Source organism: Coturnix japonica, chromosome 10 (assembly GCF_054131305.1).
Source record: "Coturnix japonica strain WE chromosome 10, WE-NBRP24, whole genome shotgun sequence".
In the NCBI taxonomy this organism is placed as follows: domain Eukaryota; kingdom Metazoa; phylum Chordata; class Aves; order Galliformes; family Phasianidae; genus Coturnix; species Coturnix japonica.
Genome location: NC_140672.1, coordinates 7,198,655 through 7,226,479, shown reverse-complemented (window position 1 = coordinate 7,226,479; position 27,825 = coordinate 7,198,655). Strand labels below are relative to the sequence as shown.

Sequence of the window (27,825 nt, the reverse complement as noted above, 5' to 3'; positions counted from 1 at the left end):
ATCCTACCCTAAGTGTATGTTACTCAAAAAGCAATGTTTTCTTCCAGGAAAACCTACTGAGGTTTCAAAACAGCTGGAGGATAAGACAGCAGCAGCAGGGCAGGACATCAGCCTGAGCTGTGAGCTGTCAAAACCGGATTTGAACATCAGGTGGTACAAGGATGGCAAAGCAATCAGTAAAAGCCAGAAGTACGACTTGCAGCAGGAGGGAACTGGGGCCATTCTGATCATCCATGACTCTACTGCCAAGGACAGTGGGGAGTACCCCTGTGAGACAGAGGACTCCATAACAAAAGCCAGGGTCACTGTGCAAGGTGAGTTGAAAAGCACACTGGGGATGGCATGTAGAGAAGTCGAGGTAAATATCTGCAGCCTGTGGGTGATGTTTTTCTCTTCTGTTTCCTTGAGCAGGATCAATTCTTAGTTTTCAGAAAATACGATGGATTAAACTCTTTTCCTTAAAATAATCTGGAAACTGAATGATTCTCCAGTGTGATGTGGATCTGGGCAGCCTGGTCTGGTGGTTGGTGGCCCCTTGACAGGGGGTTTAAAACTAGATACTCTTTGAGGTCCTTTCCTACTCAGGCCACTCTATGATTCTGTGATCATTCTATGGTTCTATGATCTTGGTTGTTAGTGAGCCAAGAAAAGATGGCAATCTGAATTAGTCTATATTGAATATGTGTAATCAAAACTATATGCAGTTTATCAGATGAGATCCTACCAGCGCATGTATAATGGTATTGAACTTTCCAAGCCAACCAGCCAAATAAACAACAACAGACCCCAAAAGCCCAACAACCAGAAAACAAGAAATGTTCATATCCCAGTGTTTTTGTTAAGTTCTGTGCTCAAGCAAGCAGGAGGGAAGAGCTCCTTCCCCTCTACTCCACACTGGTGAGGCCGTATCTGAAGTAGTCTGCTTATGTCTTCTACTCCCCAGTACAAGAGAGACACAGAGCTGCTGCAGAGTCCACTGCAGGGCCACCAAGAAGATACAGAAGTTAGAGCAACTCTGCTATCAGGAGAGGCTGAGGGAGATAGGGGTGTCCAGCTGGAGAAGGGGAGGAAAGTTCAGATTTTGGAAACCACCACATCAGCTTTAACGGAGTGAACCAGTTCCAAAAGCTGTGTTCCAAAAGCACTGCTAAATAGCCCCTGTGACTCCTCGAGCTTACTACAATAAAAGAACAACACATGGGGTTGTTTAAACGTTGAGGCCAATGCATCCCATTCCTATGGGAGGTAGTGATATGTGGAGGAACTCGGTACAACAGGGTACCTTTGGAAAAGCATGTATAAAACATTAATTGCATCAATCAACAAAATGTATAAGTGAATAACTGTTCAAATCCATTTAGTGCATTTCTTACTTCTATCACGTTTTTAATTCTCATTATAATACCAATAGAAAAGAAGAAAAGCACTTTTTCAGCAGTCAGTTTACTACAAAAAGAAAATACTTCATTTAAAGCTTTTGCAGCTCCATCTTATCTGTTTCTTTCTCAAGGATTTGATCATGAATTATACATTCCAGCACAACATGAAATATTTAACTGATGCTCTTCAATTCCTTTTCAGCTTCCCAAACAAAGAAATGAGTTTGAGCACAGGAAAATTTGGGTATACAGCTGTGAATCCACTAACGTCCACAGTAGCTTTCCCCTGTTTAGTGTCCAGATCAATGGGACAGGAGCCTCAAAAGACTTCAGGTTGTCAGCACTGCTCTTTGTGCTGTAATTACAGGAGAAATGTGGATGGATTTTGCAAGTATGAATTTAGGCTTGATGCTCTGAAAATATTCCTGTAGATTTCTAAAGGCTAGGAGGAAAATATATGAGGAAAAAGGAGTGTAATGACTATTACTAATGCAGTGAAGCTATTCTCTTGTTCCAGAATTTCTTCATGCTGTCAGGAAGGTCACAGCACTGTAGTGGGACACCAAGCAGTCAGGGAGGCTACACTCTCAATGTCCTGGACTCCTTGCCCATACTGTGCTTCTACAATGCTAGTTAATCCCTAGTGCTGTGCTGAAGAGGTCTGACGTGAAGCAGAGATAATTCAGGTCAGGAGTTGTAAGTGATTGCATTCAATTTAATTTTAATAAGTGCGCATAAGATTATAACTGGATAGAAATAGAAGGTTGATACTATGTAGCTATATACAATATCATTAGCTCTGGCTGTCCAAAGTGTGGAACAGTTATTGATCAGCTGGTATTGCCTTTGAGGAAAAGGACAGAGATCTCTCCTAGATTTCATTTAAGGGCTGACCACTAAGGCAGCATCTCTTTCTGGAGATCGCTCCTTTGTGGCAAGACTCAACCTTTTCCATCTTGTCTGAAGGCCTCAGTGTTGATGAGTTTTTCCCATAGATAACATCTGATTATTTATTTACAACTGTTCTTGTGTTATTCCAACTGTACATTACTGTTCTTGTATTATTCTAACCATACATAACTATTCTTGCCTTATTCCAACTGTACATCTGACTGCACAGGGTTCAGTGTAAGTAATGCCCAGAAACCTGAACTTGAGGTACACTTGGGAATTCTCACTGAAATCCCAGCTGATTATTTTTTCCTCTGCAAGATTTCTTGGTATGTTCTTCTTCTTTTCATTCAGAGCCAGGAAGACTGAAGGAGCAAGCTCTTACCTTAGCTTTTGTTGACTTCCACATTTCTCCTCAGGTGGACCAGATTACAGTTAATGAAGAAAGTGACATTAAAACTTCCTCATAGCTTTCTCTGAACTAAATCCAAAGTGTATCTTGTGCAACAGTTGGCTTTACTTGACCTCTTTCTTCCTAACTATAGATATATTAAGAATGTGTCTGTTTGCATCTGCTTTCCAGCACATTTGTTTGTCTGGCTGTCAATACATTGCAGTTTAGATGGCTTGGAAGACATAAATTACATATTTTGCCAGAAATAACAAGAAAGAAAATAGAGTAGATGTTGGATTTCTAGAGTACTAGCAATAACATTTCAGGCAACATCTATCTGACACCTGAAAAATGGGGATGTACTAATAATTTGTGAAAGGCCATTAATCTGCTGTGCTTGCAGGCAGTGGATTTTTGTGGGTGCAGTGCAGCACATCCTCTATGTACCATCTGTTCCTCAGAACAGGTTCACTATAAAGTGAGATGAAGTTGTTCTGGCATGGTGTTTCAAATACAGATGCTCTCAGAGGCAGCTGGGTAAAGGAGGAGGTTCCTATCAGCAATTAATTGGTTACATTAATCTTAGAAGGTATTCTGTCTTTTATGTGTGGAAGGGGGGTGGGGGATCATGGACTACAGTCTATGAATATACTACTGAAGCAGTGCGTTTCTATATGAACTTGGAGGACATCAAGTCAGGCCTTGTTTTGAGTTATACTTGGATGAGGTGATTGGGATAGTGCCTGATGTTATGAGTGTGTCATTCTCTGCAAATCTGTGGGTTCATTTCCAGGGGAAAGCTGAAAATCAAATGTAGCACCTCCTGATTGTGTACAGTGTAATGCTGACTTGTGCTGCATCTGTGTTTTCAGTAAGATAAATGCAATAGTTTTGCTGTTTGCTAGCTAGCATTTTAAAGATAATTCTGGATTTGGATACACCTTTTTTCAGATGTTCCATACAGAAATGCGCTAACAAATTTATTGAGCCATATCCAGTATAATTTGTTCAAATCTACTGACATGAGCGTAGCCATTCTCTTTCACTATTTTACTTACCTTCTACAGCAATTCTTCTTCTGTTAAAGAAAACGTATTCTTGTTGTTCTGGCTGTCTGTATGTATGGCAATTGCACTTCCTTCTGTTTTGGTTTGTTTGTTTGTTTTGCCCGAATGCCGCACATCTGAGAGCCTAATTGCAACAGTAAATCCTCTAACTAATGTGTTGTTTTTGTAATAACTCGTAGGCTTTCTGGTTGTAAATCTTTCCATTCCAAGGCAGTAATATTCCACAATACTCTTGGAAGTCTGTGAAACAGAGACTACCAAAACAGGTTTTAGTTTCTTGGCATAACTAAAGCGATGAGATACTTTTCTAGGTTTCCTCTAGCAATTGATTTCTTCTGCAGACAAAGGGTGGGGGCAGTAGAGAGTTGGTTTAAATTAAACTGGATGTGATTTCAGTGATTTGACAGTTACCTTTTGAATAACAGAATTACAGCCGGATGGCAAAATGCCTCTTGGTGGCATCGCAGCTGTGATTATCCAGCTAACATAGCTGTCTATCCGAGGGAGTTCACAACAATTTGCCCTTGAGCCGAGCCGGGGCCGCCCGGGCAATGCGCAGCAGTGCCAGCAGATGGCACTCGTGGAGCGCAGCAGCTCCGGAGCTTCTTGCAAAGGAGAAGAAAATTCCGTCGCTCTGTGCCGGGCTCAGGGCTGGGCTCGGTTCACCGCTGGGAGAGAGCCGGGGTTCCCAGACGGTGCCAATGGCGTTAGGCCGTGTATTTTAATATAGATCGTCTGGTTCTGGGCAGATCGTCTGCCTGGGCAATGCCTTATCAGGCCTTTCTGAGAGTTCATAACATAGTGTGAGCAACTGAACAGGCTGGTAGCCCTTCCAACCAGTGGTTTTATGGTTCTCTTTACTACCTTAAGGAAATAAGGAGAGAACTGTTAGACTTTCATAGGCTATAACTACAAATGCTTGGCTTTGTGTACTCTCTGCTTTGATCTCATTTTCTTAAAATTTGCTTAATTAATACAAGATTTGTAGAATTTAAGTTATGAAATATAATAGTATATGAAGTTTAAGAATATGATTTACCTACAATTTATTTTTTATTATGAGAATTTCTGTTCTTTTCTTCCTAGAATAAACTTCAGGAAAAAAAACATTTATATTAAATGTAGATTCATTACTAAGTAGAATGTTTACAAGCATTTAAGGTTCATGGAGGATACTGATGTGATGATCCACAATTTAAAACCTATGCACACAATGACACAGAAGCCAGTTATTCCTATAGATACGAAAATAAGGCATGTTCTCTGTATAATTCTGGCTCTGCTAAAATATGCACAGTGTTCCTGAGAATTTTCTATAAGTAATGCCTATGAGAGACAATTGATAATCCTCCAGAAACAGGCTTTAGCTGAAAATTACAGGACCATTAGGAGTGTAGAATCCTGTGTTGAAAGTAGACACATCGGTCTTGCTCTTTGTAGATTAGCATAGTGCCTTTTAAGTCAACCATTAATACCTTATTAAAATATTTACTACTGTTTTGCACACATACTTGAGAGCATTTGTGTCTTTCCAATAACCAGCATTGTTTCTTTATGGATTTCTGTGCACAACAGCATAGGTCTGTTTTAATCCTGTTTTATGGATACAGGAGTTCAAGCTCAGATAAATGGGGAAAACCACTTGGCAGAAATGGGGACTGTGGGTGGCCTGTCTGAACACCAGCTCAGTACCAGGTGCAGTGTAAGTGACCAAAGGCCAGTGAGCTTTAATCCAACAGTGCTATCATCAACCAAGCCACCTCTTTGCTGTGGGAGAACAACCATAAGGATGCAGTGTGACAGACACTCCCAAGCCTTTTGCAGGGGCTCTGGGAGTTAAAAGGGTCCTTTGAGCCCAGGAGATACTGTGCTATTCCCACTGTGCCCTTTCATAGACTTATAGAATCACAAGCTTGGAAAGGACCTACAAAATGATCTTTCCAGTGGGAAAAGCTGTCAAGTTGAAGGTTTAACTGGAGAGCTCTGTCTGTCTTGTAGTTACTGTCTCCAAGGAATGTTTCTTACACATCTCCAAGACAGCAAGGTGCTGGGGCAGCAAGGCAAGCAGGGAAGAGAATGATTAGCAACACTGTGGTAGTAGAAAGGTCTGAGTATACGGTGTGGGAGAACAGCTTGTCCACTCCAGCATGGTGAAATGCAATGTCCAGTTGTTCCCTGTCTGTGAATACAGAGTTGTAGTTGACTACATAAAGTCATTTAATTTCATGTCCCCGTCCCAGGGATCTAGCTGTTCTGTCTGTACAAAATGTCCTTAGGTATCAAGATGTATTTGTGTCCCCCAGCTTCTGTTTAAGTTCAGAGCTCATTCCCTTTTGGTAATTTGATGTTGTCAACTGTGCTTTTATTTGTGAATAGCATGATTTTTGAGAACACCAAAGGTATTAAAGAACAAAGTTCATGTGGTTATTATATTATGCTCATTTTTAGGCTATGGCTATGTTGCAGAAAAAGTCACCCCCTTCCATAGACTTCAAAGCTGAGCACATGTTCTACAGTGAAGATGCAGGTGCCCAAGTAAAAACCATCTTGGAGGGATGGAAGGCTACCCTCAGGTGGGAGCCTGATGGCAGTGTGGATGTCTGCTGCCCAGGTCCTGACCTGCTTGTGCCAGTTGTTGCCCAGGGCAGAGCTGAGGGCAAGTGCAGTGCTGGTTGCCTGTGAAATACCACTGTTACTGGCAAATTTGCTGTAAGGTCACTCTTTCAAAGTACCCTTTTTTTCTTCCAAACATAAGCTCATGGATTATCAAGATATTTTGTTTAAGTATTCCTCTCTCTTTCTGTTTCTCCCTCAAAAAAACAAACAACAACAACAACAAAAAAACAGCCTTCCTAGAACCAAATTCAAAACAATCAAATGGAATTGTTGAGTAGAAGTATCTCTTCCTGATGCATTTTGATGATGTATTTGTAAGGGTTCAGATTTGTTAGCAACTTTCAGTGGTATCTTAAAACTCATTTCCTTCAAAATCATTGCTTCTCAGTTAGACATGGTCATTTGTGTTGGTTGATATTTTAATTATTTTTATTTTTTTGTTTGTTTGTTTAATCTTTCTCACAGATGCATGAGGCTAATACTAAATCTTGTAGAACAGAATATAGTAACAGCCATGGTATAGAGCAATGCAGATGGAGTCCTGTCTCATGTTGCTGAAAATTAATCATTTATGGCTACTACTACTTGAGACTTGCATGAGATTGCTGTGAGACAGGCCAAGAACATTGGTTCAGCAGCTTCTCTTGGCCTGTTAACCAGTGATAAGCATGACAGGCACACCAGAGGCAGCAGGTTTGGTTGCAGCCTGGAGCAGCTGGTGATCCGGCCGGTAGGAGCCCAGCTGTGCCAGGCAGGGGCTGGGTGGCATGGCCTGGGGCTGACTCCTCCTGACCTGTGCTGGGGTGGGAACAGGGACGGGAATAGTTCAAGGGAGAATTTTAATCTGCATAAAATAGGGACTATTTTAAGAATAAGAACCTGTGTTCATAATTTCATTCCCATGAGTGCCTCTTTGCTCATAAATATCTCCTATTTGCATGGAATTGTTTATTGTAATAGCTCTGGTGTTTAAAAGGTACAAATAACATTTCCACTGGGAATAAAGAAGTGTCTTCTCTGACATCTCTAATATCTGCCTTGTCTACTTTTGAACTAAGGAGAAGTATTTTGAGAGTAATTTTTAAATAGTTTTCAACAGCTAATGGGAATTCAGGCTTTGATGTATGAGGGATCATCTCAGTGGTCCATTTGCAATATCAGCTTAGAAAAGATGATTCCCAGCACAGCACCCAGCTCTGCTGTGGTGCAGCCCAGTCCCTTCCTCACACTTCTGGGGGCTGTGGCCTCTCCACTGGACCACTGGACTGTACGTGCTCTGTGCCCCCAGTGAGGGATAACTGTACTGAAAGGGGGAGGACAGAAACTCTGAGCCTTTGCTCAGCTGAATGGAGACTGCAGCAGCCTGTGCACAAAGAAGGCAGTGTGCAGGAGTTGTATTTGTGTGCTGTGAGGTGGACCAGAAGTGTTGCTGGGCACTGTTCAGGGTTGATTTGCATCATGATACCAGCTATTTGGCAGTTAGCTTCAATGAACCATTTCTCTGCTGTTGTCTGTTGGTTTAAACTGCAATACTGAATGAAGAAATTGTCTAGTAAATTTATTTATTAGGCCTTTCAAAGCCTAATAACAAAATATGTCAGGCATTAATTTACCTGGAAAGATAATCAGAGACCTTTCATCTGGAGCAGGCAGTCTGGACAGTGTAAAGTTAATGGGTTATGAAACGAGAAGCTAAGAGGCTGCACAGCTTCAGTCTCTCTAAGGTCCTCTTTGCTGTGAGCAGCACAAGTGTGGGCTGTGTGCCTCTAGAAACACTGCCCAGCCTTCCCCCCTCCTCCACCCCCCACAGCCAATGACAACTTCGGTGGCAGCAGAACTTTTGCTGGCCTGTACAAAGCGAGGGAATTTCCTGAGGTGCCTTTTAATCCACATGGCTCTGACATTTCTTGTCCAGTTTCTGAGCTGTGGGTCCCAGCTGGAGGAACACAGTGCAGTGTGAAGAAGAATTCAGGAGCTGGAGAGATGGGGGCATGGGGTGGCTACTAGGAGGTCAGGGTTCTTACTTCAGACGGGTGGGTGCAGTGTCCATGCAGCCCCAAGCACATAGTGCCCATTGCACTGCATAGCCATGGGGTTCACTGACAGAGCACCAAGGAGCATAGCTGCTGAGATGCATGAAGGCATGCAGTCTCCTCACAGCAAGGTTAAGTGGCACTATGTTGTAACTTCTTAACTTTACAGTCAGATTAGTGGCTCAGAGGCCCTTAGTGTTTGCTAGACGGAAGCAGAGATTTTTCAGGGCTGCTGTGTACCACACTGTATCCCTTAATGAGCAAAAGCTGCCTGAATCGTTTTGTATATGGGTCCTATCAGTTTAAATGCCACAAGAGTATCTCTGATGTCAGGATCATTGGATCCAGGACTTCTCCCTACAGCAACCCCAACTGCTCCAGCAGTGATATGCACTGTGTAGCCCCTGTTCTCCTGCCACCCCTATGTGTGGTGTCAGCCCCATCCCTGATAGCACCTCATGAGCCCAGATTGGCCATCACCTCCTGCCTCATCTGGGGCCTGTCCTCAGGGGAAGTGCTCTCACCCAGTGCCTTGCTAGGGATGCTCAGTGGTGCCATGACAATGGCTCTGGGCTTCAGTGCCAGCCTATTTAAGGAATGTATTATCTACTTTGGTAATTGGAAGTGTAATGTATTCACTCCCTGCACAGCACAGCTGATGGCTTCATTTGTCACATTCCTTTCTGTGGTCTACGCGGCTGTCACAGTGCAAATAAACCGATTACATTTCTTCAACATTGCTTTCACAAGGCTAGGCTGTGTGATGTGTAAATCAGTAAACAGAGGATGTCTGACTGCTCTCTTATCTTCTGTGGAGCCTCTTTTGATTAGTCTGGATACAGGAGCTAAAACAGGTGTGGAGGCTGTGAGTTGGGTGTGCTTTCTCTTGGAGGAAAAATAGCTGTGTAATGCTGTGGGTGTGCAGCATATGGGAAGAAGTGAAATATGTTGTGTTAAATGAGCCCTACTTCAGCTAGAGGAGATAGCCCAGTTCCAGCTGCTTCTTATGCCAAATCTAAAGGACACAAACATGACATTTTAAAATATGGAATATCTTAAAGAAACAGGAGCAAGATAATATAAAGTGAGGTAAAATAACATATAGATCAGGAACAACAATCCACAGGCCAGATGCAGCCCATGGAACATAGTATAACTATGGAGTTAGAGAAAAATTTCTGCTTTGTTCTGTGTGCTTATACCTCAGGATTGAGAGAAACACTCTGCCCAAGTGTTTGTTAGAAGCAGTGTATGACTGTGATGGAGCCTTCCATTAAGAGTGTTTCTGAAAATGTATTACCATCAGACCATTCTCTGTATTAAATCAATATTTAAACATTCTTTCTCCCTTCTCCAGAGAGTTTTCTCTATTTAAAAAACAAACAAACAAACAAAAACAAACAAACAAAAAAAACAAAAAACACCAATGGGAAATTAGTTGATAGTGATCTTATTTTATATGTTCATTTTTCTGTATCTGCAGAACATCAGAGAGCATGTAATGGGCAGCTTTGCTTTCCATTAGCAGTCTGATGAACCGTGCTTGCCAGATGTGTTAGGTCTGGCCTGCAGGTGAGTCCTGCACCCAGTGGGACCAAGCAGTGAGTAGTGCATGGGCCAGGAGCTGTGCTTCTGTATGAAGTGTCTGCTCAGCCTTTCGCTTTGGAGTTACACTTTCTTTGTGGATGTTATTTCACCTTCACTGAAAGGTACACTGAAAGTAGTGATAGCTCTGCAGATATCATTGGAGTTAAAGCTTGAGACAGCTCTGCTGAGTTCAGTAAAAGCTGATCTATAATATTGAGAGGGGTATGTCACTTTCCTGCACTGCTCACAGTGCTTTTCTTTGATTACTGCTAAGACTCCTGGCTCCATTGTCCATTAGCTGACATGTTTGTTTCCTCCCATTTGTACTCTCACTTTGCTGAAGTCTGATCACTTTCTGCAAGCAGATGAACTTCTGAATACAGAGGTCTGATGAGATTTGAGCAGAATGATCTCAGAAACTGTTGCAATCAGAAATGTAAAAATTCTTTCTGCTCAATAAAATCTCATGGATATTGCCTAAAATCCTATAAAACCTGTGAGATTAAAAATGGGACTTCTCTGGCCTCTTCCCCTCTCTTGTAACCAGACTGGTCTGGGTGTGCCAGATCTGACTGCTGGTTCTCATGAGGATCTCAGATACCCCAACTCAGTCTCTTTTCACAGAATCACGGAATGACCCGGGTTGGAAGGGACCTCAAGGTTCATGAAGCTCCAACCCCCCTGCCTGGCAGGGCCACCAAACTTCCACATTTACTAGATCAGGTTGCCCAGGACCCCGTCCAAGCTGGCCTTGAACACCTCCAGGGACGGGGCATCAACAACCTCCCTGGGCAGCCTGTTCCAGGACCTCACCACTCTCCTAGTAAAGAACTTCCCCCTAACATCCAACCTGAATCTTCCCTCTTTTTCAACTTAAAACCATTTTCCCTTGTCCTGCTATTAGTGGTCCTTTCAAAGAGTTTACTCCCCTCCTGGTTACAGGTTCCCTTCAGGTATTGAAAGGCTGCAATGAGGTCACCCCGCAGCCTTCTCTTCTCCAGGCTGAACAAACCCAACTCCCTCAGCCTGTCCTCATAGGGGAGGTGCTCCAGCCCCCTGATCATCTTTGTGGCCCTCCTCTGGACCCTTTCCAAAATCTCCATGTCTTTTTTGTACTGAGGGCTCCACACCTGGACACAGTACTCCAGATGGGGCCTCACAAGAGCAGAGTAGAGAGGGACGATCACCTCCCTATCCCTGCTGACCACCCTTCTCCTGATGGAGCCCAGGATACCATTTGCTTTCCAAGCTGCCAGAGCGCACTGCTGGCTCATGTTGAGTCTCTTGTCCATCAGGACCCCCAGGTCCTTCTCTGCCGAGCTGCTCTCAAGGACCACTCCTCCCAGCCTGTACAGGTGCCTGGGGTTCTTCTGGCCCTAGTGCAAAACGTTGCAATTTGCTGTGTTGAACCTCATTAGGTTCACCTGGGCCCACCTTTCAAGTCTGTCAAGGTCCCTCCAAATGGCATCCCTTCCTTCCTCCATGTCAACCGTACCACTCAGCTTGGTGTCTTTTGTGCTAATCCTGTACAGTCCATCTTTTTCTACTTGACTACCTGCCTCTGCATCCTGCCTGCATAGAGCATTGCTCTTGAGCACACAGTTCACGCTATAGAAGAGAGCTAGGTTCAGCTTGTGGGATTTGATGAATGCAGTCTGGAGAGATGCTGCAGTGCTTTCACGTGGCTCCTTGTGACTCTCCTTCTCTTCTCCAGCTGCCAAGGAAGCAATGAGTGGAGAGAGGAGTCCTAGAGTGCCTTGGCCCCCTGCTGGGTGCGAATTCCAGAAGGTGGGGATTGTTCCTCTTCCTTGTGCTCTTTGGTTACTTGTACCTCAGCATTCAGAACTTGAAGTGCCCCTCCCAGCAGATGAGGGGCGGTGCTACTCTGGCTGTGGGACTGTCTGCAGGGTTAGCAGCCTCCAGTGAAGTGCTGGGGTGTGTGAAGTTCTCTCAGTGAAAAAAATCAGCCTTCTGCACTTTTGTGCTGAATATTAACCACGTTTCTGATCATCATAGTTCTGAATTCTACATCTTGTCTCAAAATAAGAAAGCAACAAGTTATTGTTTAAACCGAAGTAAGTAAATAAAATAGAAGCTCTTGCTATGGAAAGAACACTTTTGTTCATTCTCCATAATGCATCTTTTCCTGCTAAGATTAAAAGGGTTTTATGTATCTTCTTCACTTTTCCTTGTGAATTGCCTTTCTCAGGGTCACAAGCTATTTACATATGTATATATATGGGAGGAGGGAAGCACCACTTGTTCTCCAGACATTCACTCTCTTCTCTCATTCCAGGAAATCTCAGCCATTCTTTGCATTTTAGGAACAACACCAGATTTCCAGGAATACTGCAGTGAGTAAAGAGTTTCTTACCACCATAGACTTTGAGGGCACTGGGTTGCCTATGGTCCTGCTCAGCCAGTATCCCATGCACTGGGTTGTTTTCTGTGACTTGGTTCTCCTTTTTGGAATCATAGAATCCTTAGAGTTGGAAAGGATTTCTGAAGGCCATCTAGTTCAACCCCCCCCTGCAGTGAATGAGGAAATCCACAGCTAGATCAGTTTTCCCAGGGCTGTCTCCAGGGATGGGACATTTCCTATCCAGATCCTCTCATTTCCAGCCCTGAGGATTACTACTCTGAGGCTGCACATCCCACTCATCTACCCATGTGGTATTTCTTCTGGCACATCACTTCGGGTTTTCCCTGAACCTGTGTCCTAAGTATGGTTCTCCTACCCCATGGACTCTGGGCATTGCTCTGTGTGCTCACATCCCAAGTGCTGTGTCTGCACATGCCCCAGAGCCCCCACTGCTCCTGGGCTCCCCTCCAGTGACAGGACAGTGGGGACTTGACTTTGCCATGGATGTGACTGCATCTCACAGGAAGAAGTCCATTCATGCTCCTGTCATGTACAGTGCTAAATAAATTTGGGAGTTGCTCAATAGCTCAACAGAATGACAGCCTTTTTCCTTAAAGATAGATATTGCCTTTAATCAGGTGCTCACTTGCTTTGCTTGAGTAAGCCAAACTCATTCCAAGAACAAAAGGGCTGCCATTGCAATAGCCTGGCTTTTCAATTTCAAACTATCTGCAGATTACAGAATAAATGAAATATTCAGTATACACAAATACTATACAGAATGATATGATACAGACCATTTCATTTTCTTTCATCCTTTTCTAGCTTACTGGCTTTTATGTAATGGGTAGACCTACATCAAAAGCCACGCTCAAGTAAGAACAAACAAATACTTAAAGCACACATTACACATGGCATTCCTAAGCCTTCTGTAAATGATACAGAGTTATTCTTTGAAGAATAGAGAGGCAGTCTAATAAACTTCTCTATGAGACCAGACCATGACACGGTGACAGAGCGGCATTTTTGAGTGCTTGGCATATGTAAGATACCAGCTGCCCTTGGGGGAGCATGTGTATTTGACAACAGAAATAAGGGCAGTCTTTGCTGCTAGGACCCTAGGACACAGTGCAATGTGCATCTTCCAACTCTTTTTAACCGTATCTGTCTCTCCTTCAGTAAGGAGATGTGAGCTCCATCTCAGGCAGCACCGCACTGCCAACTTGTCAAGCAATCTCTCATGGTCCTCTTGTAGTATCCCTTACACCTGGGACATGTATTCAGTCTCTGAGGGACTACTTCATTGACTGTCTGTCTCTGCCTGAACATCTTTTCTGCCTGTCAGGGTGCTGGCAGGCTGGGGTATTTCCTGCTGTGACCATGAGATCCTGCTCATCTCCAGGTGGGGGCATATCACTGCAGTCTGACTGCGATCCACTTGCTCTGTGGGTCAGGAGCCAGACATGTATTTAGAGCAGTGTTTGGGAAGGACAGAAGCTCTGGTCAGAAGTGCTATGGGGGACAATACCAGGCCGACTCTCTGAGTATGGGATATACCCTGCAGCTGGAAAACTGACATTCATCCAGAAGGAAAACATCTGAGCAGTTTGCCCAGCCTGTGACACCGGAGGAATGTACACTGCTCAGTGCCTTTGGGACTCAAATGTGATCCATACTGAGTCTGACCAGTGGCTCATCGTGTTGACGCAGAAGCTCTTCTGTTCATATCTTCTGGCTCATTAAGTCCAGACAGTCACTGACTGCAGCCGTAACCCTTCTCTACTTTCATTCCTGTGGGAATCTCTTAGTCAAACATAAAATTTCAGCATTATACAACCAAACTTCATTGTTAGTAAGGCCTGTACAGTAATGCTTATGTTTTCTTAAAATATATGTATGAGTTCTCCCTTATATACACTCATTCCAGTCATTCATAGTTACTATTAATGATTCAGCATTTTTCTGTGGTTTCAGGCTTTCCATGCCACCCATGCTATTTGCCAAACTAAAGTCACTGCTACTTTTTGCACCAGAGACTATGCTACATATCCTGTGGCCAGCCCGCACTGCCATTTAGACCACCTGCTCCCAGTCTGTTCTAGAAGTTTCCCACAATGTCACAATTGCCAATATGAGAAGGATCTCTCTTACAGCACAGCAAAAACTTCAGAGTTTTTATTACAATATTTCAAATGTGAAACAAATCTCTCCAAGTGGGAAGTGACCTCATCCCCTGATCTGAGTCCCCTCTCCCTTGGCACATGGTGGTTCCCTGGGGCATGTCCTTGCCACCAAAGTTCAGCCGATCTTTCTGTATCTTCAGAGACTGTCCCAAAACTACTCATTGCACATTAGTATCAGCTCTCCTTCCAGCATCAAAGTGCAGATGAATCAGCCGGGCTGTTCCTAGGAACTCCCATCTCTCTTCTCACTTCTTAACCAAGTTGAATTTTAGTTCTGATCATGCTTCAGTGTCCACAAAAACGTGATGAAATATCGTTAAGCTGTCTGAAATTGAGTTTTAGTTTGCTTTCAGAGGGTACTTTGGAAAATTTTTCTTTATCTTTGTCAGCCTTTGTAAGTAGTTGAATGACAGCTTTACCTGTCTCCTGTGATGCCTTGCAATGTGACATGCTCCCTGTGAAGTGCTTTTCTCAGAACTATTATCCTGTATGGTACAAATCACACACTTTATGCCCAGCACCTCCTCCTACTCATGCCATTTTCTCTTAATGCTAGCAGGTCAGACTGTGTCCTGGATGTTATACCTTGTCTGTTGTGTTCCTTCCACCCAAGATATCTGTTCTCATCTCTGATTCCAGGACCTCAGGTCCATTCTCCCTTGTTCCTGATCATCTGTCCAAAGCACAGCCATTTCTGTGTTTCTTACAGCCTGCATCCCCTCTTTAAATGTTGGGCAACAATATCCATCATCCATTCAGCTGATGTCCTCAGGAAATAATCATACATCTGTGGCCACTTCACATCATTTACCTTCTAACTTTCTAGATATCATTGCTAAATTCTCACTAATTCATTTCTTCTACCTTTGTGTAAAAGTGAACATACATATTACGGCATCTCCCTGCTCTTTCCCTTCCTTTCCCCACCATTAATTTCATTTCCCTCAAGCCCAGAGGGAAATGCTGGAAGGATGCACCTTCCTGTGAATGTGCCCATGACTCTCCTAAAGCTTGCCTTGTACCAGTCTCAAGTCCTTCATTTCTTTCCTTTTCTCATTGCATCCTTACATTACTCCCTTAAGAGGGTCCTGGTCACCCAAGTCTCCACATTATGTCTTCACATTTCATCAGTCTTCTTTGATCTGTGCTAGCTGGCATCTAGCATTGTCAGTCCTTTCTGGTTTACTTCTTGTAGTCAGTCCTCCTCTTTTTTGGCTATGACATCTAATGGGTCACCCAGTCTGCTCTGATTTATGGTATCTCTCTCCATAAGAGGTTGTGGAAGTGGCACATAACTCCATAAGTAATCCCATTCATCAGAGCAGAGTCAGAATAATCACCTATTTATCTCCTATTCAATAGACTTGCTACAGCACTCATTATGAATTCATTTAAACTGATGCACAGTGTCCCATTATGCACTAATGGTGATGAGAAACATGACAAAACAAATGCCATTTTAAAATTGGGAAATGAATCTGTTCAGCAAGATGTATAACTATGGCTACTCATGAATTCTTACTCTTGCAGTCTTCTGCAGCACACACCTTGTTGTCTCCTCATACCTGAGCTGTACCCTGCTATGATGCTTCTGGCAGAATCAATTCCCCCCCTGCCATGGCTACCAACACATGTTGAGGCTGCATGACTCCTGCATTCCTACAGCCCACCCCTCAGCGCAGCCCCTGTGCAGAGCTCCCACTGTTGCAGTGCTTCTCTCATGACTCTGTAGCACCAGCACAGCCTGAGTCCTTGGTGCTGGGGCTGGGAATTGCCCAATGACTGTGGCCATGCTGAGCACCCTGACTGTGCTGCACTGCACCATGCAGTCCTGGTATGGCTCTGAATGTTCTTCAGGTCTCTCCCCTGTTCTTATCTTCAGGAGGATGGACTTTGTAGGGCTGTTAAATCTTCCTCTGGCACACCTTTGAAGCCATTACTTCTCATCCTATCACTAGTTAGCTGCTTCTGCTGAATAGTTTTCCTAAGGCAGTGGTTCGGCTCTGTAATGTAGTGCTGCAACCTTCTTTAGAAACAGCCCAAAGGATCCCAGCCATGTGTATGACTGCCCAAGAAGCTGATGTCTGGAGCGGTAGGATGAGTCCAGGAGCTTGTGGAAATCCTTGCCTTGCCATGGAGCCATATGTTTGAAGACTTTGATCACAGCTTTGCGGGGAAAAAAAAAGCACACTGGGAGATGATGGCGAAAAGATTTCTTCAGAAAAAGAAGCATGTGTAGAACAACCCCTCCTCTCGTTATGTTGCTGATGCTCTGGGTGCCCCTGTTCATGCCGAATTGTTCTGGAGGTCAGCCCTGGATAGGAGTGTGTCAGAGGCTAGCAGACCCAGCACTGCTCAGGGGATTCAAGCCTCTGCCAACCTGGTACAGATAGTGGGGCTGCTAGAATGGGGCATGTGTGATCCCCCTTTCCCCACCCTTCTCTCCCCCCCCCCCCAGCCATGTCTAGGCCGTAGGAACAGCAGTGGAGTTGTTGTTGTACCTGTAATGATAGTTCTGACCCTGGATGTCCCACTGCTCACTGGCTGCAGCATCTCCTCTTCAAACTTCTGACTTCTAAGGGCTTTGGTTCATGTGGAAACTTCTCTCAGAGGTCTTGATGAGGAGCAAGTTGGATGCAGTCCCAGAATAGCACCACTAACAAAAGCTCTCACAAACAGCCAACCAAAATGCATCCTGAAGTGAGATCACAGAAATGATGCAAAGCAATCAGATGAGAGACATGGCCATAAAGAGCTGTTAGATTTTTAGAACAGAGCTTCCCTTTGCCTCAGAATAGCAAGAGGATTGCTTTACATGTGCATGTGGCCTTGTAAAATTCCAGTATCTGGGAGTTGTGTGTGTTTAAAACTGCACGAGCAATGCAAGGCGCAGTGCCAGCTTTCAGCTGCATTAAATCAACAGGTGGGTGTGCAGTGCAGGGCCTCCCCAACTGGAACCACCTCCTTAGAGCCTGTCCTGAGCTGCTGTGTCTCCACCTGGAGCCCAGGGCAGGATCCTGTGCTCAGCCCTGCTCAGGAGGACTGTCCCCTTTGTTCACAGTACTTTGTCACAAAGCCCAGTGACCCATCCAAGCCCTCGTCCTCCAGCCCAGCACACTGTCTGTGTGATACAGACGTGCTCCTCGTGGCCATTCACAGAGGTTTGCTCCAAGTCCTCAGCTCCAAATGCAAATAAACAATTATAAGTCATCAATATGTCTGATATCATGGAATTCTTGGCTGGCAACAGCTATCCTGTGTTGTATAATTGAAAGAAATGCAATGGAGTGTTATTTAATAGGTAATCAATCAGTGCTGTACTTGTACACCTGAGCTAATCAATTACTGCAGGAATGCCAGTGCTGGCCACCTGCTGGGAAACCACCTGTGTACATCAGGGCACCAAAATGCTCCCCTGCTTGTTGTGGGTTCATTAACAAAATTTCATGAAGAAATCTTATGTTCATAGATGCCAGTCATCTAATAAATGTTGTAGAGTTGTTTCTCAATCTAAGCTTTTTAATTTTTATTATTCCATAGAAAGTCTGAAAATGTAATAAAAACAGTTTAATAATTCTAAACAAACAAATGAACAAACAAACAAACAAACAAAAAACCTAAAATGGTAATTCAATGTTCCTGACTTGCTTTAAAAAGATCCCAGATTTAAGAAGTAATTAAAAAGTGCAGGAGAAAAAAATACATCCTAGAAAGCCCATCTGTGCTTTGCAAAGTGGCCTCGTTGGTTCTGGGCTGTGTCCTTCAGCCCTGTGCTTTGGGTGCTGGGTGCCTGCCCAGAAGGTGTTCTACAGTCCACTACCTGCATCTCATCATGTGCATCCCACCTGAGCACTGGGATTCTACAGCCCTCTGTATTGCTATTTTATTTATAAAATGTTACCAATAAAGCCAGAGGCTTCAAACAGATTAGATTCATTCATCCAGCCTTCACACAACGTTGAATTACTCACACAAACCAGGCTGTCTGAGGCAACGACAACAGTGTTTTCACAAATTGTTTAATTAGACAACTTCTGGGCAATTTCTTCCAATGGTTTCACTTCCCCTGCCCACAGATATTCTGGTGCTCACCACATCTGTCATAACAACCCTTCCTGGATGCTGGAGTTTTGGGGCCAAGCCCAAATTTTTTATTTATTTTTATTTTTATTTTTTGCTTTGAAGGACAAAAAGAAGCATAAACAGCAAAGAACCTTCTTTATTTTTTCCTTTTTTTCCCCCCCTTTTTCTTTTTCTTTTCCTTTTCTTTTTTTTCTTTTCCTTTTTTTTCTTTTTCTTTTTTTCCTTTTTTCTTTTTTTCCTTTTTTCTTTTTCTTTTTCTTTTTCTTTTTCTTTTTCTTTTTCTTTTTCTTTTTCTTTTTCTTTTTCTTTTTCTTTCTCTTCTTCTTTTTCTTTTTCTTTTTCCTTTTCTTTTTCCTTTTCTTTTTCCTTTTCTTTTTCCTTTTCTTTTTCTTTTTCTTTTTCTTTTTCTTTTTCTTTTTCTTTTTCTTTTTCTTTTTCTTTTTCTTTTTCTTTTTCTTTTTCTTTTTCTTTTTCTTTTTCTTTTTCTTTTTCTTTCTCTTCTTCTTTTTCTTTTTCTTTTTCTTTTTCTTTTTCCTTTTTTTTTCTTTTCCTTTTTTTTTTCTTTTCCTTTTTTTCCTTTTCTTTTTCTTTTCTTCTTCTTTTTTTAAGGAACAAATTATCATCATTTTGTTTGCTTAGCTGAGAACTCAACCAAGGTCTGGCGGGCAGCTCTGAGGGCACTGCAGGGGACTCCAGGCTCAGCTTCATCACCCCAGGCTCAACCAGAAATCCAAGGTCCCTCCTGCAGCCACAGCCATGAGTGACTGATGTCTTATGCAAGAAAATTCCTCTTCCCATTTTAAACTATGGATGAGAATTTCATCAGAGGGAAGCAGCTTCGGAACAGACGTTCTCACAAACTCATTCTTTGGCTCTATCTGTTTCCAATGAGGCTTTACAATCTGCCCTTCCAATAGTATTCCCATCTTGTGTGGTGGCTTTTATCCAAGTTGGTTAATAATTTCTGTTATCGTCCTTCGAGCCTGAACAATTTTAGCTCCTCCAAATCCCTTGTTGTTCCTTATTAAGACACTAGCTACTACTGGAGAAAGATGACTGATTGCAATAGCTGTAGGCAGAACTCATGCTGATTAACAAATCACTTGAAAATAATATGCTTTTTAGCCATTAGAGTTATTAATAGTATGTTTGCTCCCTTTCTTGGGGCATTTAATGCTCAAGGAATTAGCCAATCTGGAGAGTAAATATTTTAGTTCATAGTGGACACCAAACTCAATCTGTCTAGCTGGAATGGGACTATACACTCATTTTCTTTTCAAGACTCCACAGAATTTGACATTTTAGTAGAAACTTAATAGCTTGCAGTAATTTTTTTTACTACCTGCAGCAAGATTAGCTGCTAAGATAAGGAGCTGATGGAGCTGGTGAGTGACAGGGCACGTTCACCTCATTTAAAATATGCATAGGGGAAGGGAAACACTTTGGTACAGAAGTGCTGCTGCTGCTTCCCAGGCATCCAACGACCCTCAAAAGACACTGCCGTCACACTGAACCTTGCCTATGGGAGCCTAGTCAGAGAGACAGCAGGTGTTTCTAAATGAAATCTCCATGCTGCCTGATTTTAATGGGTCCTTTACTTTGTAAAACCAAGAATTATTAATTAATATTTATACTTTGTTTACGAGTTAATGGGTAACTGGCTTGGGTAAGATCCCTGGATGATCTATCAGTTCACACTGGGAGTAACTGTCATGCAGAACAAGCAATGCTATTAATCAACACAAAGCAGAAGATCACATGGAGGATATTCTTTCTTGCTCTCTTTTTCAGTTTTTTGTCTCCCTCTTTGTTCTCTCCCTCTGTGCACTGTATCATAGAGTGATGGGTAAGACTGTATTTCAGCCTCTCTTGAGGAATGGTTTTGTGGTAAGGAGCCCAACAGCCTCTGGTGTCAATGCTGCTCAACAACCAAAGTTAGTTAATGTGTAGGAAGAAAACAAGTACCTCTGGCATAGGTGTGGTCTCGCAGTGCAGAGCAATGTTCACAATAAAATGGCTGTCTGGGATAGAATGGGACTGTTCCCATATGATGAAACAAATATAGGTCTAACCTGGCATAAAAGTCTACAGCAATTAAACAAGTGGCTGTTCATTTTGGTCTTTTAAAGAATTTCATCGTATCCTGACGCTGTAAGCCTTACCAGGAAACTCAGTATGTGAAAACGGAGGAGTAATGCTTGATTTGATTTGATTTGACTTGATTTGATTTTTTTTTTATACTGATTACTGTGAATATCACTATGCATTTGAAATACCTATATTTGAATTGCATTAATCTGCAGAGTGTTTCTGAATCTTTTTAAAAATCTAGCAGTAAAATAATGTCTGCTTGGCATTTAATAATGGCAGATACAACAATAAATATTCACTTAGGATGACTGTTTTTTGCACTGTTCTGTCCATCAAAATATGAACAGAAAATGTGTCCCATTAGTGCAGAAAATGTCTGGAAAAGATACTCCCTGATTAAGGCAGATGTGTCTGCTGATGGTTTGATTTGGAACATGGATTGCTACAAATGAGTCACATTCCTGGGAAGGGGATTTAACGCTCAACAGGTTCAGGCTCCAGGCTTTCCTCTGGCTCAGTCTCACTGCTCTCTTTCTGCTTCACACTTCTTTCGTACACAACAATTCAGTTGTCCCTTATTAAGAGTGCTCCCTCTGTCAGTTCTTCCTCAAGTGCATAACCTTGCTACGCCCAATCATATTAAAGAGTGACTGAAATGGCTTTGCTTTCCATCACAAAAACAGCTGCTACATCAGTTGTAAAATCCTGTCATTTATCTTTTCCCATTTCTATCATCTTATTCAATGCATGAGACAGACACAAATGCTCTGTATTATAGATATTAATAAACCTCCAAATTCTGTGCTATTTCCATGCTGGTTAAACATGGAGTAATCCTTAAATGGAAAAATAAAGCAAGATAAATGCAACCAAAACTCAGAAAGCCAAGGTATACAGCTTTTGTCTATGTACAAGCAAATCTTCATCCAAATGGCTTAAAGGAAATAATGGTGATATGCACATTCCATGCAATTATCATAAAAAGGAAACTGTACAACAGAGCATTTGTCAGAAATCACTGTGAGTAAATGACGACTTTCAGGAAAATCAGAAACATTCTTTGCTATAGTCACTGTCTAAAACTGAGGAATAGAATGAGATGAAATGAAGCAAACCAAGAGATCTCCAATGGAAGTTTTAAAACATTACAGCTAAAAGCAGAAGCTGAAATAATAAAATGAAACTGGTCAAACCCTAGAATTAGAGATTATGTGATAGAAACACATTTTGTTAGATTGTGGGTGACATGCAAGCCTGATTTCTTTTAGTTCTATTATAAGAAACATCACTGGATTCAAAATATCTTGGTGTGGTTTTCAATCATACTTCCATTTTACAGATAGATTTTCAGTTCAATACTCATGGTGTCCTTTGAGAAACGAGCAACTACATAGCTGATGTATACATATTTAGTATGCACATGGCAATCAATTCTGGAGGGGCTGGAATTACATGATCTTGAAAGGTCCCTCCAGACAACTGTTCTGTGATTCTATGATATATTCTAAGTATAGAAATACACAATAATTAAATGTTTATATAACATGTGTAATATATATGTATATTTAAGAACAGCAAATCACACACAAAAAAAATGTTAGACAAATTTTGGAAGAATGCAATTCCAGTCCTCTGCTCGGATGTGGCCAGCCTGGAGGTTTGCTTCCACTGCAGACCTGGGCCAGTCCAGCTCCGACTCTGACTGGGGATGGAGAACCCACAGCTTCCTTGGTCTCCAGCAGAGTGCCTGGCCATCCTCTCGCCAATAGCGTCATCTTGTGCCTGCTCAAAATGTACCTCACTTCAGCTGTGCCCTCTGTCTCTTCTATGTCCTTCCATGTCCATCTGCCAAGGGCCTGGCATCCCAGAGGGCAACTGGATAGAGGAATAAAATACCCATTCTACACCTCTCACCCAGCTGCCAATACTCATTCACGCAGCATTGCTTCACTCCACCCATTGCCCATCATGCCTTGGTCTCTAAGTGCTACAAATTAGGAGGTTTTTGAAAATGCACAAGGGCATAGATGTTGAAAATATGTACCATCGCTTGGCTAGCAGAGCTCCAGTTAAGCCTTTTGTGTGTTTCTGTAATACACAGATTTTGTAAGGTAAAGGACGATTTGCACTTTCCCTAATAGCTTACTGGTAGTTTGTGTTCATGGCTAACACACACCACAAAGATCTCTCCAGCTGCTTGTCATATCTTTGCAGGCATTGTTTAAAGGATGAACTGTACTGAATAAGTTTCATTCTGCATACATTATTCATCAAAAAAATATTACTTCCATGAACTGCGATTAGTACAGTTGCTGTCCATAGACTTCAGTGTATTTTGCCATGAATTTTTCTATAGCTTTTCAAAGAATACACAGTTCCAGGGTTCTTTTTCTCTGTGCCTTTTTTAAACTTCCTTCAACAATCACTTGTAGCTGGTGATATGTTTCCATTGAAAACCATATTGTGATACAAAGCAGTGTGACAGCTGCAATTTTACACAACATGAAATATCAGCTGAGGAAATTACAAAGAGCATTTCCCTGAAACCACGATTTCAAGAACAAATCAATTACCCCAGTGAAGCTGCTGCTCAGAAATTAAACAACCCTGATTATCCTCAAGTAAAGTTCAGATCTGAGGAACTCACGCTGAGGCCCACTTGGAGTTAGCAGAAAATCGTTATTCTAGGGTAATTGCAAGGAAGGAAGGTTGCGATCCCACACATGTTGATAAGGAAAACCATTATTTATTACAGCTGTTTGTCTTGCTCCAATTCATAGGAAGGAGAGGAGGTTCTTTGATATATGTATACCTGACATGAGATTAAGAAACAAAGAGTTCAAATGGTGGTCCAACCAGCTTATTACAAATCTTAATCAGGGAGATGGGGAAGGGGAGGACTGGCAACTATTATGAATTAGGGTGATGGGGAAGGGAAAGTGGGCAATAGGAAATATAGGAAAGAAGCAAAAATTGCATAAAGCAGGGATAGTCACCACCAAGACCTAGCAGTGTTCTGTTGCATGCCATTGCAATGCCCCAAGGCAAAAGTGCAGGGAAGAGCAGCAGCAGAGTGGCCGGCCTTAGGCAGCAAGCAGGTAGAGACAGAGCAGGCCCAAGAGGAAGGGGCAAGTTTCAGGTAGCAGGCCCAGGAGAGTCTATCAGCATGCAGGAATCATGTTGTGAAGCACCTGATGTCATGTTTATTGGTCCCTTTTTTATCCCTCTTCTGCCAATGTGGCATTCCTGGGTACTTGGGTAAGAGCCATGTGCAGAACCCCCGAGATGGCATCTCCCTTGAGAAAAGACTGCTTCCCAGCCACTAAGCTGTGGCTTATCTCTTTCTCTATCGTTGCCCTTGGACTGCAAATCTTCAGACAAAATATTTCATCAACTCTGACTGTGATTTGCCTGGACTTGTCCATATGTGTCCCTAGGTTGGATATTAGGAAACATTTCTTTACAGAAAGGTTGTTAAATACTGGAATAGGCTCCCCAGGGAGGTGGTTGAATCGCCATCCCTGGATGTGTTTAAGAGCCATTTGGATGTGGTGCTCAGGGATATGATTTAGCAAAGGGTTGTTAGTGTTAGGGTGCTATTGTTAGGCTGCTGTTGGACTTGATCTTCAAGATCTTTTCCAACCTGGGTAATTCTATGATTCTATGATTTAGACAAAGGATTTCTCAACCCTTGACCAGGACTTGTCGATCTGTGTCCTCAGCAAACTTTGAGACAATGGTGTGAAAGAATAATCTCTTACACTGTTTTATAGAGGTCCTCAGATGAAACAATAACAGAAATGTATTAGTAGTCTTTGTGTTTAGTTATCCCTCAAGGCAGCCCTATGACTCCCTCATAGCAGCTCCTCATGTCAGAATGCAGCTCCATGGCAGCCTAAAGCTCCCCATGGCATCCCTACAGCTCCTCGTGGCACCCTACAGCTCCTCACAGGGAGTGGAGGGGTAGCACTGAGCTCTGCTCTCTGACAGCCACAGGGTCTGAGGGAACACATGGAGCTGTGTCAGGGGAGGGCAGGTGGGGGTGAGGGAAAGGCTGTGCCCCAGAGGGCGGTGGGCATGGCACAGCTTCCAGGGCAGCAGGCACAGCCCCGAGCTGCCGGAGCTCAGGGAGTGTTGGGACACCACTCTGACACCAGGTCTGGGTGGTGCTGTGTGATCCCTGTGGGTCCCTTCCAACTTGGAACCTTCTATGTCCTATGGTGACCCCACCACGCAGCTCCCCACGGTCCTGGCACAGTGGCTCTCTGTAGCACCTGCCCCTCAAAAAAGCTTTCCCAAATCTCTGATATTTTCATGGAAAGAAACCCACGCAGTTCTCAAGCACCTCTGTAACACGTTCCTCTTTATGCTGTTCTATCAGCCAGCTGCAGAAATCCCAGCTGCTGCGGATGCCTGTGCCAAACAGTGACCATGCCAGTGATTGTAATCTGGAGTTTGGGCTGTGTTCTAGTCTTGCTTATTTTGCACTGAATACATGAAGGTATAGTCTGCTTCTGTTTTAATTAACATCAGGAAATTTACACTGTTGCCTTTCCACAAAAGGAGAAAGAGAATCATTTTTACCTAAGGTAAATTAGCATGACTTCAGTGAAACTAATTAAGTTATCCCTAAATTATGTGCAGAAATCAAGGGAAGTGCTTTGTTCTCCCTAGAAGGCTGTCTGTAAAAACACACTGCTTTTTCTCTTTTCTTAGGCTTTCTGCAAAATTACTCCTGGGGAGCCCAAATGGCTCCAACTGCCAGGAGACAACCAGCACTGACAGCTCCTGCAGCACTGAAGGCAGCCATGCAGCCATGCAGAAATGCAGCCATGCAGAAATGCAGCCATGCAGAAATGCAGCACTGCTCCTTGGCCACTTTGTGTGAAGTGCTCAGGCACTGCCCCCGTCAAACACAGCTCTGTCTATGAGCTCAGCAGCCAGTGATGAAACTCTGGGAAGAGAAGCTGCCTAAGATCCCTTTTATATTCTTGGCAATCATATTTTGAATGTAAGAATTTTCACTCAGTCAAAAGCACCGATACACACTGCAGGTGTGTATCACAAACAGGTTGCTGTTTGTCTCCCAAACAGAAGGTTGTGTTGAGTTATGGAAGTAAAAAATACGTATATGGTACTGTATCCGGTTCTTGAGTACTGTATCCAGTTCTGGGCTGCCAGTACAAAACAGACAGGGATCGTCTGGAAAGAGTCCAGCTGAGGGCCACAAACATGATAAAGGGCCTGGAACATCTCTCCTATGAGGAAATGGGTGACATGGGTCTGTGCAGCCTTGAGAAAAGAAGACTCAGAGGGGATCTGATTAATGTTTATAAGCATTTAAGTGTGGGAGATAAAGGCACATGGCCACCATCTTTTCATTTGTCTGTGTGGACAGGACAAGGGGAAATGGCCACAAACAGGAGCATAGGAAGTTCCACACCAATATACAAAGGAACTTCTTCACAGTGAGGGTGATGGAGCACTGGAACAGGCTGCCCAGGGGAGTTGTGGAGTCTCATTCTCTGGAGATATTCAAGACCCATCTGGATGCCTACCTGTACAGCCTGCTGTAGAGTGCCTGCTTTGCAGGGGAGCTGGATTCGATGAGCTCTGCAGGTCCCTTCCAACCCCTACAATTCTGTCATTCTGTGACATCTGAAAATGGGGAAGGGGCTTACAAAAATGAAATAACGATTGCATCTTAGGGATGTAGTTGCTGGCTGATACAGCTAGAACACTTGTCATGATAATTCTACACACAATTCTACAAGTTAATTTTGTTCGTTGCTGTTCAGCGTAAGTCTGGGAAGCGACCCATTTAAAAAAGATTCTGTGCCAAATGAAATAACCCTCCTTGGAATTGCAGCTGCTCTTTGAGAGTGTGACGTGAGTGGCATGGTGAGGGCTGCAGCAGGGCCGGAGCTGCTCTTGCAGGACCTGGGGCTGCCCCTGGGGGGTGTTGGAACCCTGGGTCCATTCACCTTAATTACTCCATCCTAACCACAATACAGTAAGACACAAACCAATGGCAGACGGCTGTGTGTGATAGAGTTGTGCTGGATGATGTAGCACAACCAGTGACATCCCATAAATCCTAACAGTATTAAGCAGCCATGTATAATTTTGTACCTAAATTCTTTTTAAAATTTGGCTGTATGTTTGAACTAGGTAACTGTTCATCTTACTGATAAGACATGGGGATGCTGGGTGAGGGTGCTGCTTGCCTTCTGCACTTCTTATCTGAGCACTCACAGGAACAATACTAGGCCACAGACACTGTTCCATACCTTGTTTGTTCTGGGTACGTATAATGACAGGACAATACAAAGGGAAAGTCAGTTAAAAAATGAGGGAACAGAGTAAGAAGAAGTGGCACAGTGGCACAAGAAGTGACACTGCAATGGGAAGAAATCTTTACAATAAGCAGTTTAAAAGGACATGAAAATAAAAAAAAATGTCCCCATCAGCAGAGTATAAATCACAAGTCAACCACTTTAACTCCAGGAACTGCTTAAATTGAAGTATATGTTTGAAAAGAGTTGTGAATCCTTGAAAGAAATTAGTTTACTGAGAGTACATACATTAAATAGTTGGCAAGAGACTGCTTAATGTGTTACACTTATAACCATAATTGCACATAATTCTGTAATTAATTTCATTGCGCGTGTGACACTATACATGCCAAACATAAGTGCTTGTGTGCAGATGCACACTGCTTATAACGTGGTCATTAATTCCCCCACTGTTGACAATCAGCTCATGGAAATAAACTGCCAAATCCCAGTAGGACTCCAATGTGTCAGATGTGTTCCTTTCTTACTGCAGATCATATCCTGTGCTGAGTGCTGTGCTTCTGAGCAAGCAGAAAACAAAATTCTCATGAATTGAATGGTGTCACTTACTTCACAGCTAATTACACGTGGTTTTGTTCTGCTCTGGGTTAAGTGATCTGTTTGCAAAATTTATAATAGGAAGAAAAAAAGAAAGAAGAACATGGCTATTCCATAGAAGTCTGTAGTCCTGTGAACAGGATCCTGGCTCACCTAAGCCAGGGCTTGGTGACTTGTATTTACAAATGAGGGTGGTACCGCCTGTTGGTTTAGGACCCTTCACCAGTCTCTGGGTGTCTGTTGTTT

General features: G+C 43.0%; 1 protein-coding gene across 1 annotated transcript; it reads left to right on the top strand.

Moving 5' to 3' along the window:
• Positions 1–16: 16 nt before the first annotated feature.
• On the top strand, positions 17–27,478 carry LOC146759208 (myosin-binding protein C, slow-type-like). The gene is made up of 2 exons (XM_085510319.1): positions 17–314; positions 25,403–27,478. Exons 1-2 carry the CDS (start codon positions 17–19, stop codon positions 25,615–25,617), a joined length of 513 nt encoding a protein of 170 aa, XP_085366445.1. The 3' UTR covers positions 25,618–27,478.
• The last annotated feature ends 347 nt before the right edge of the window (positions 27,479–27,825 follow it).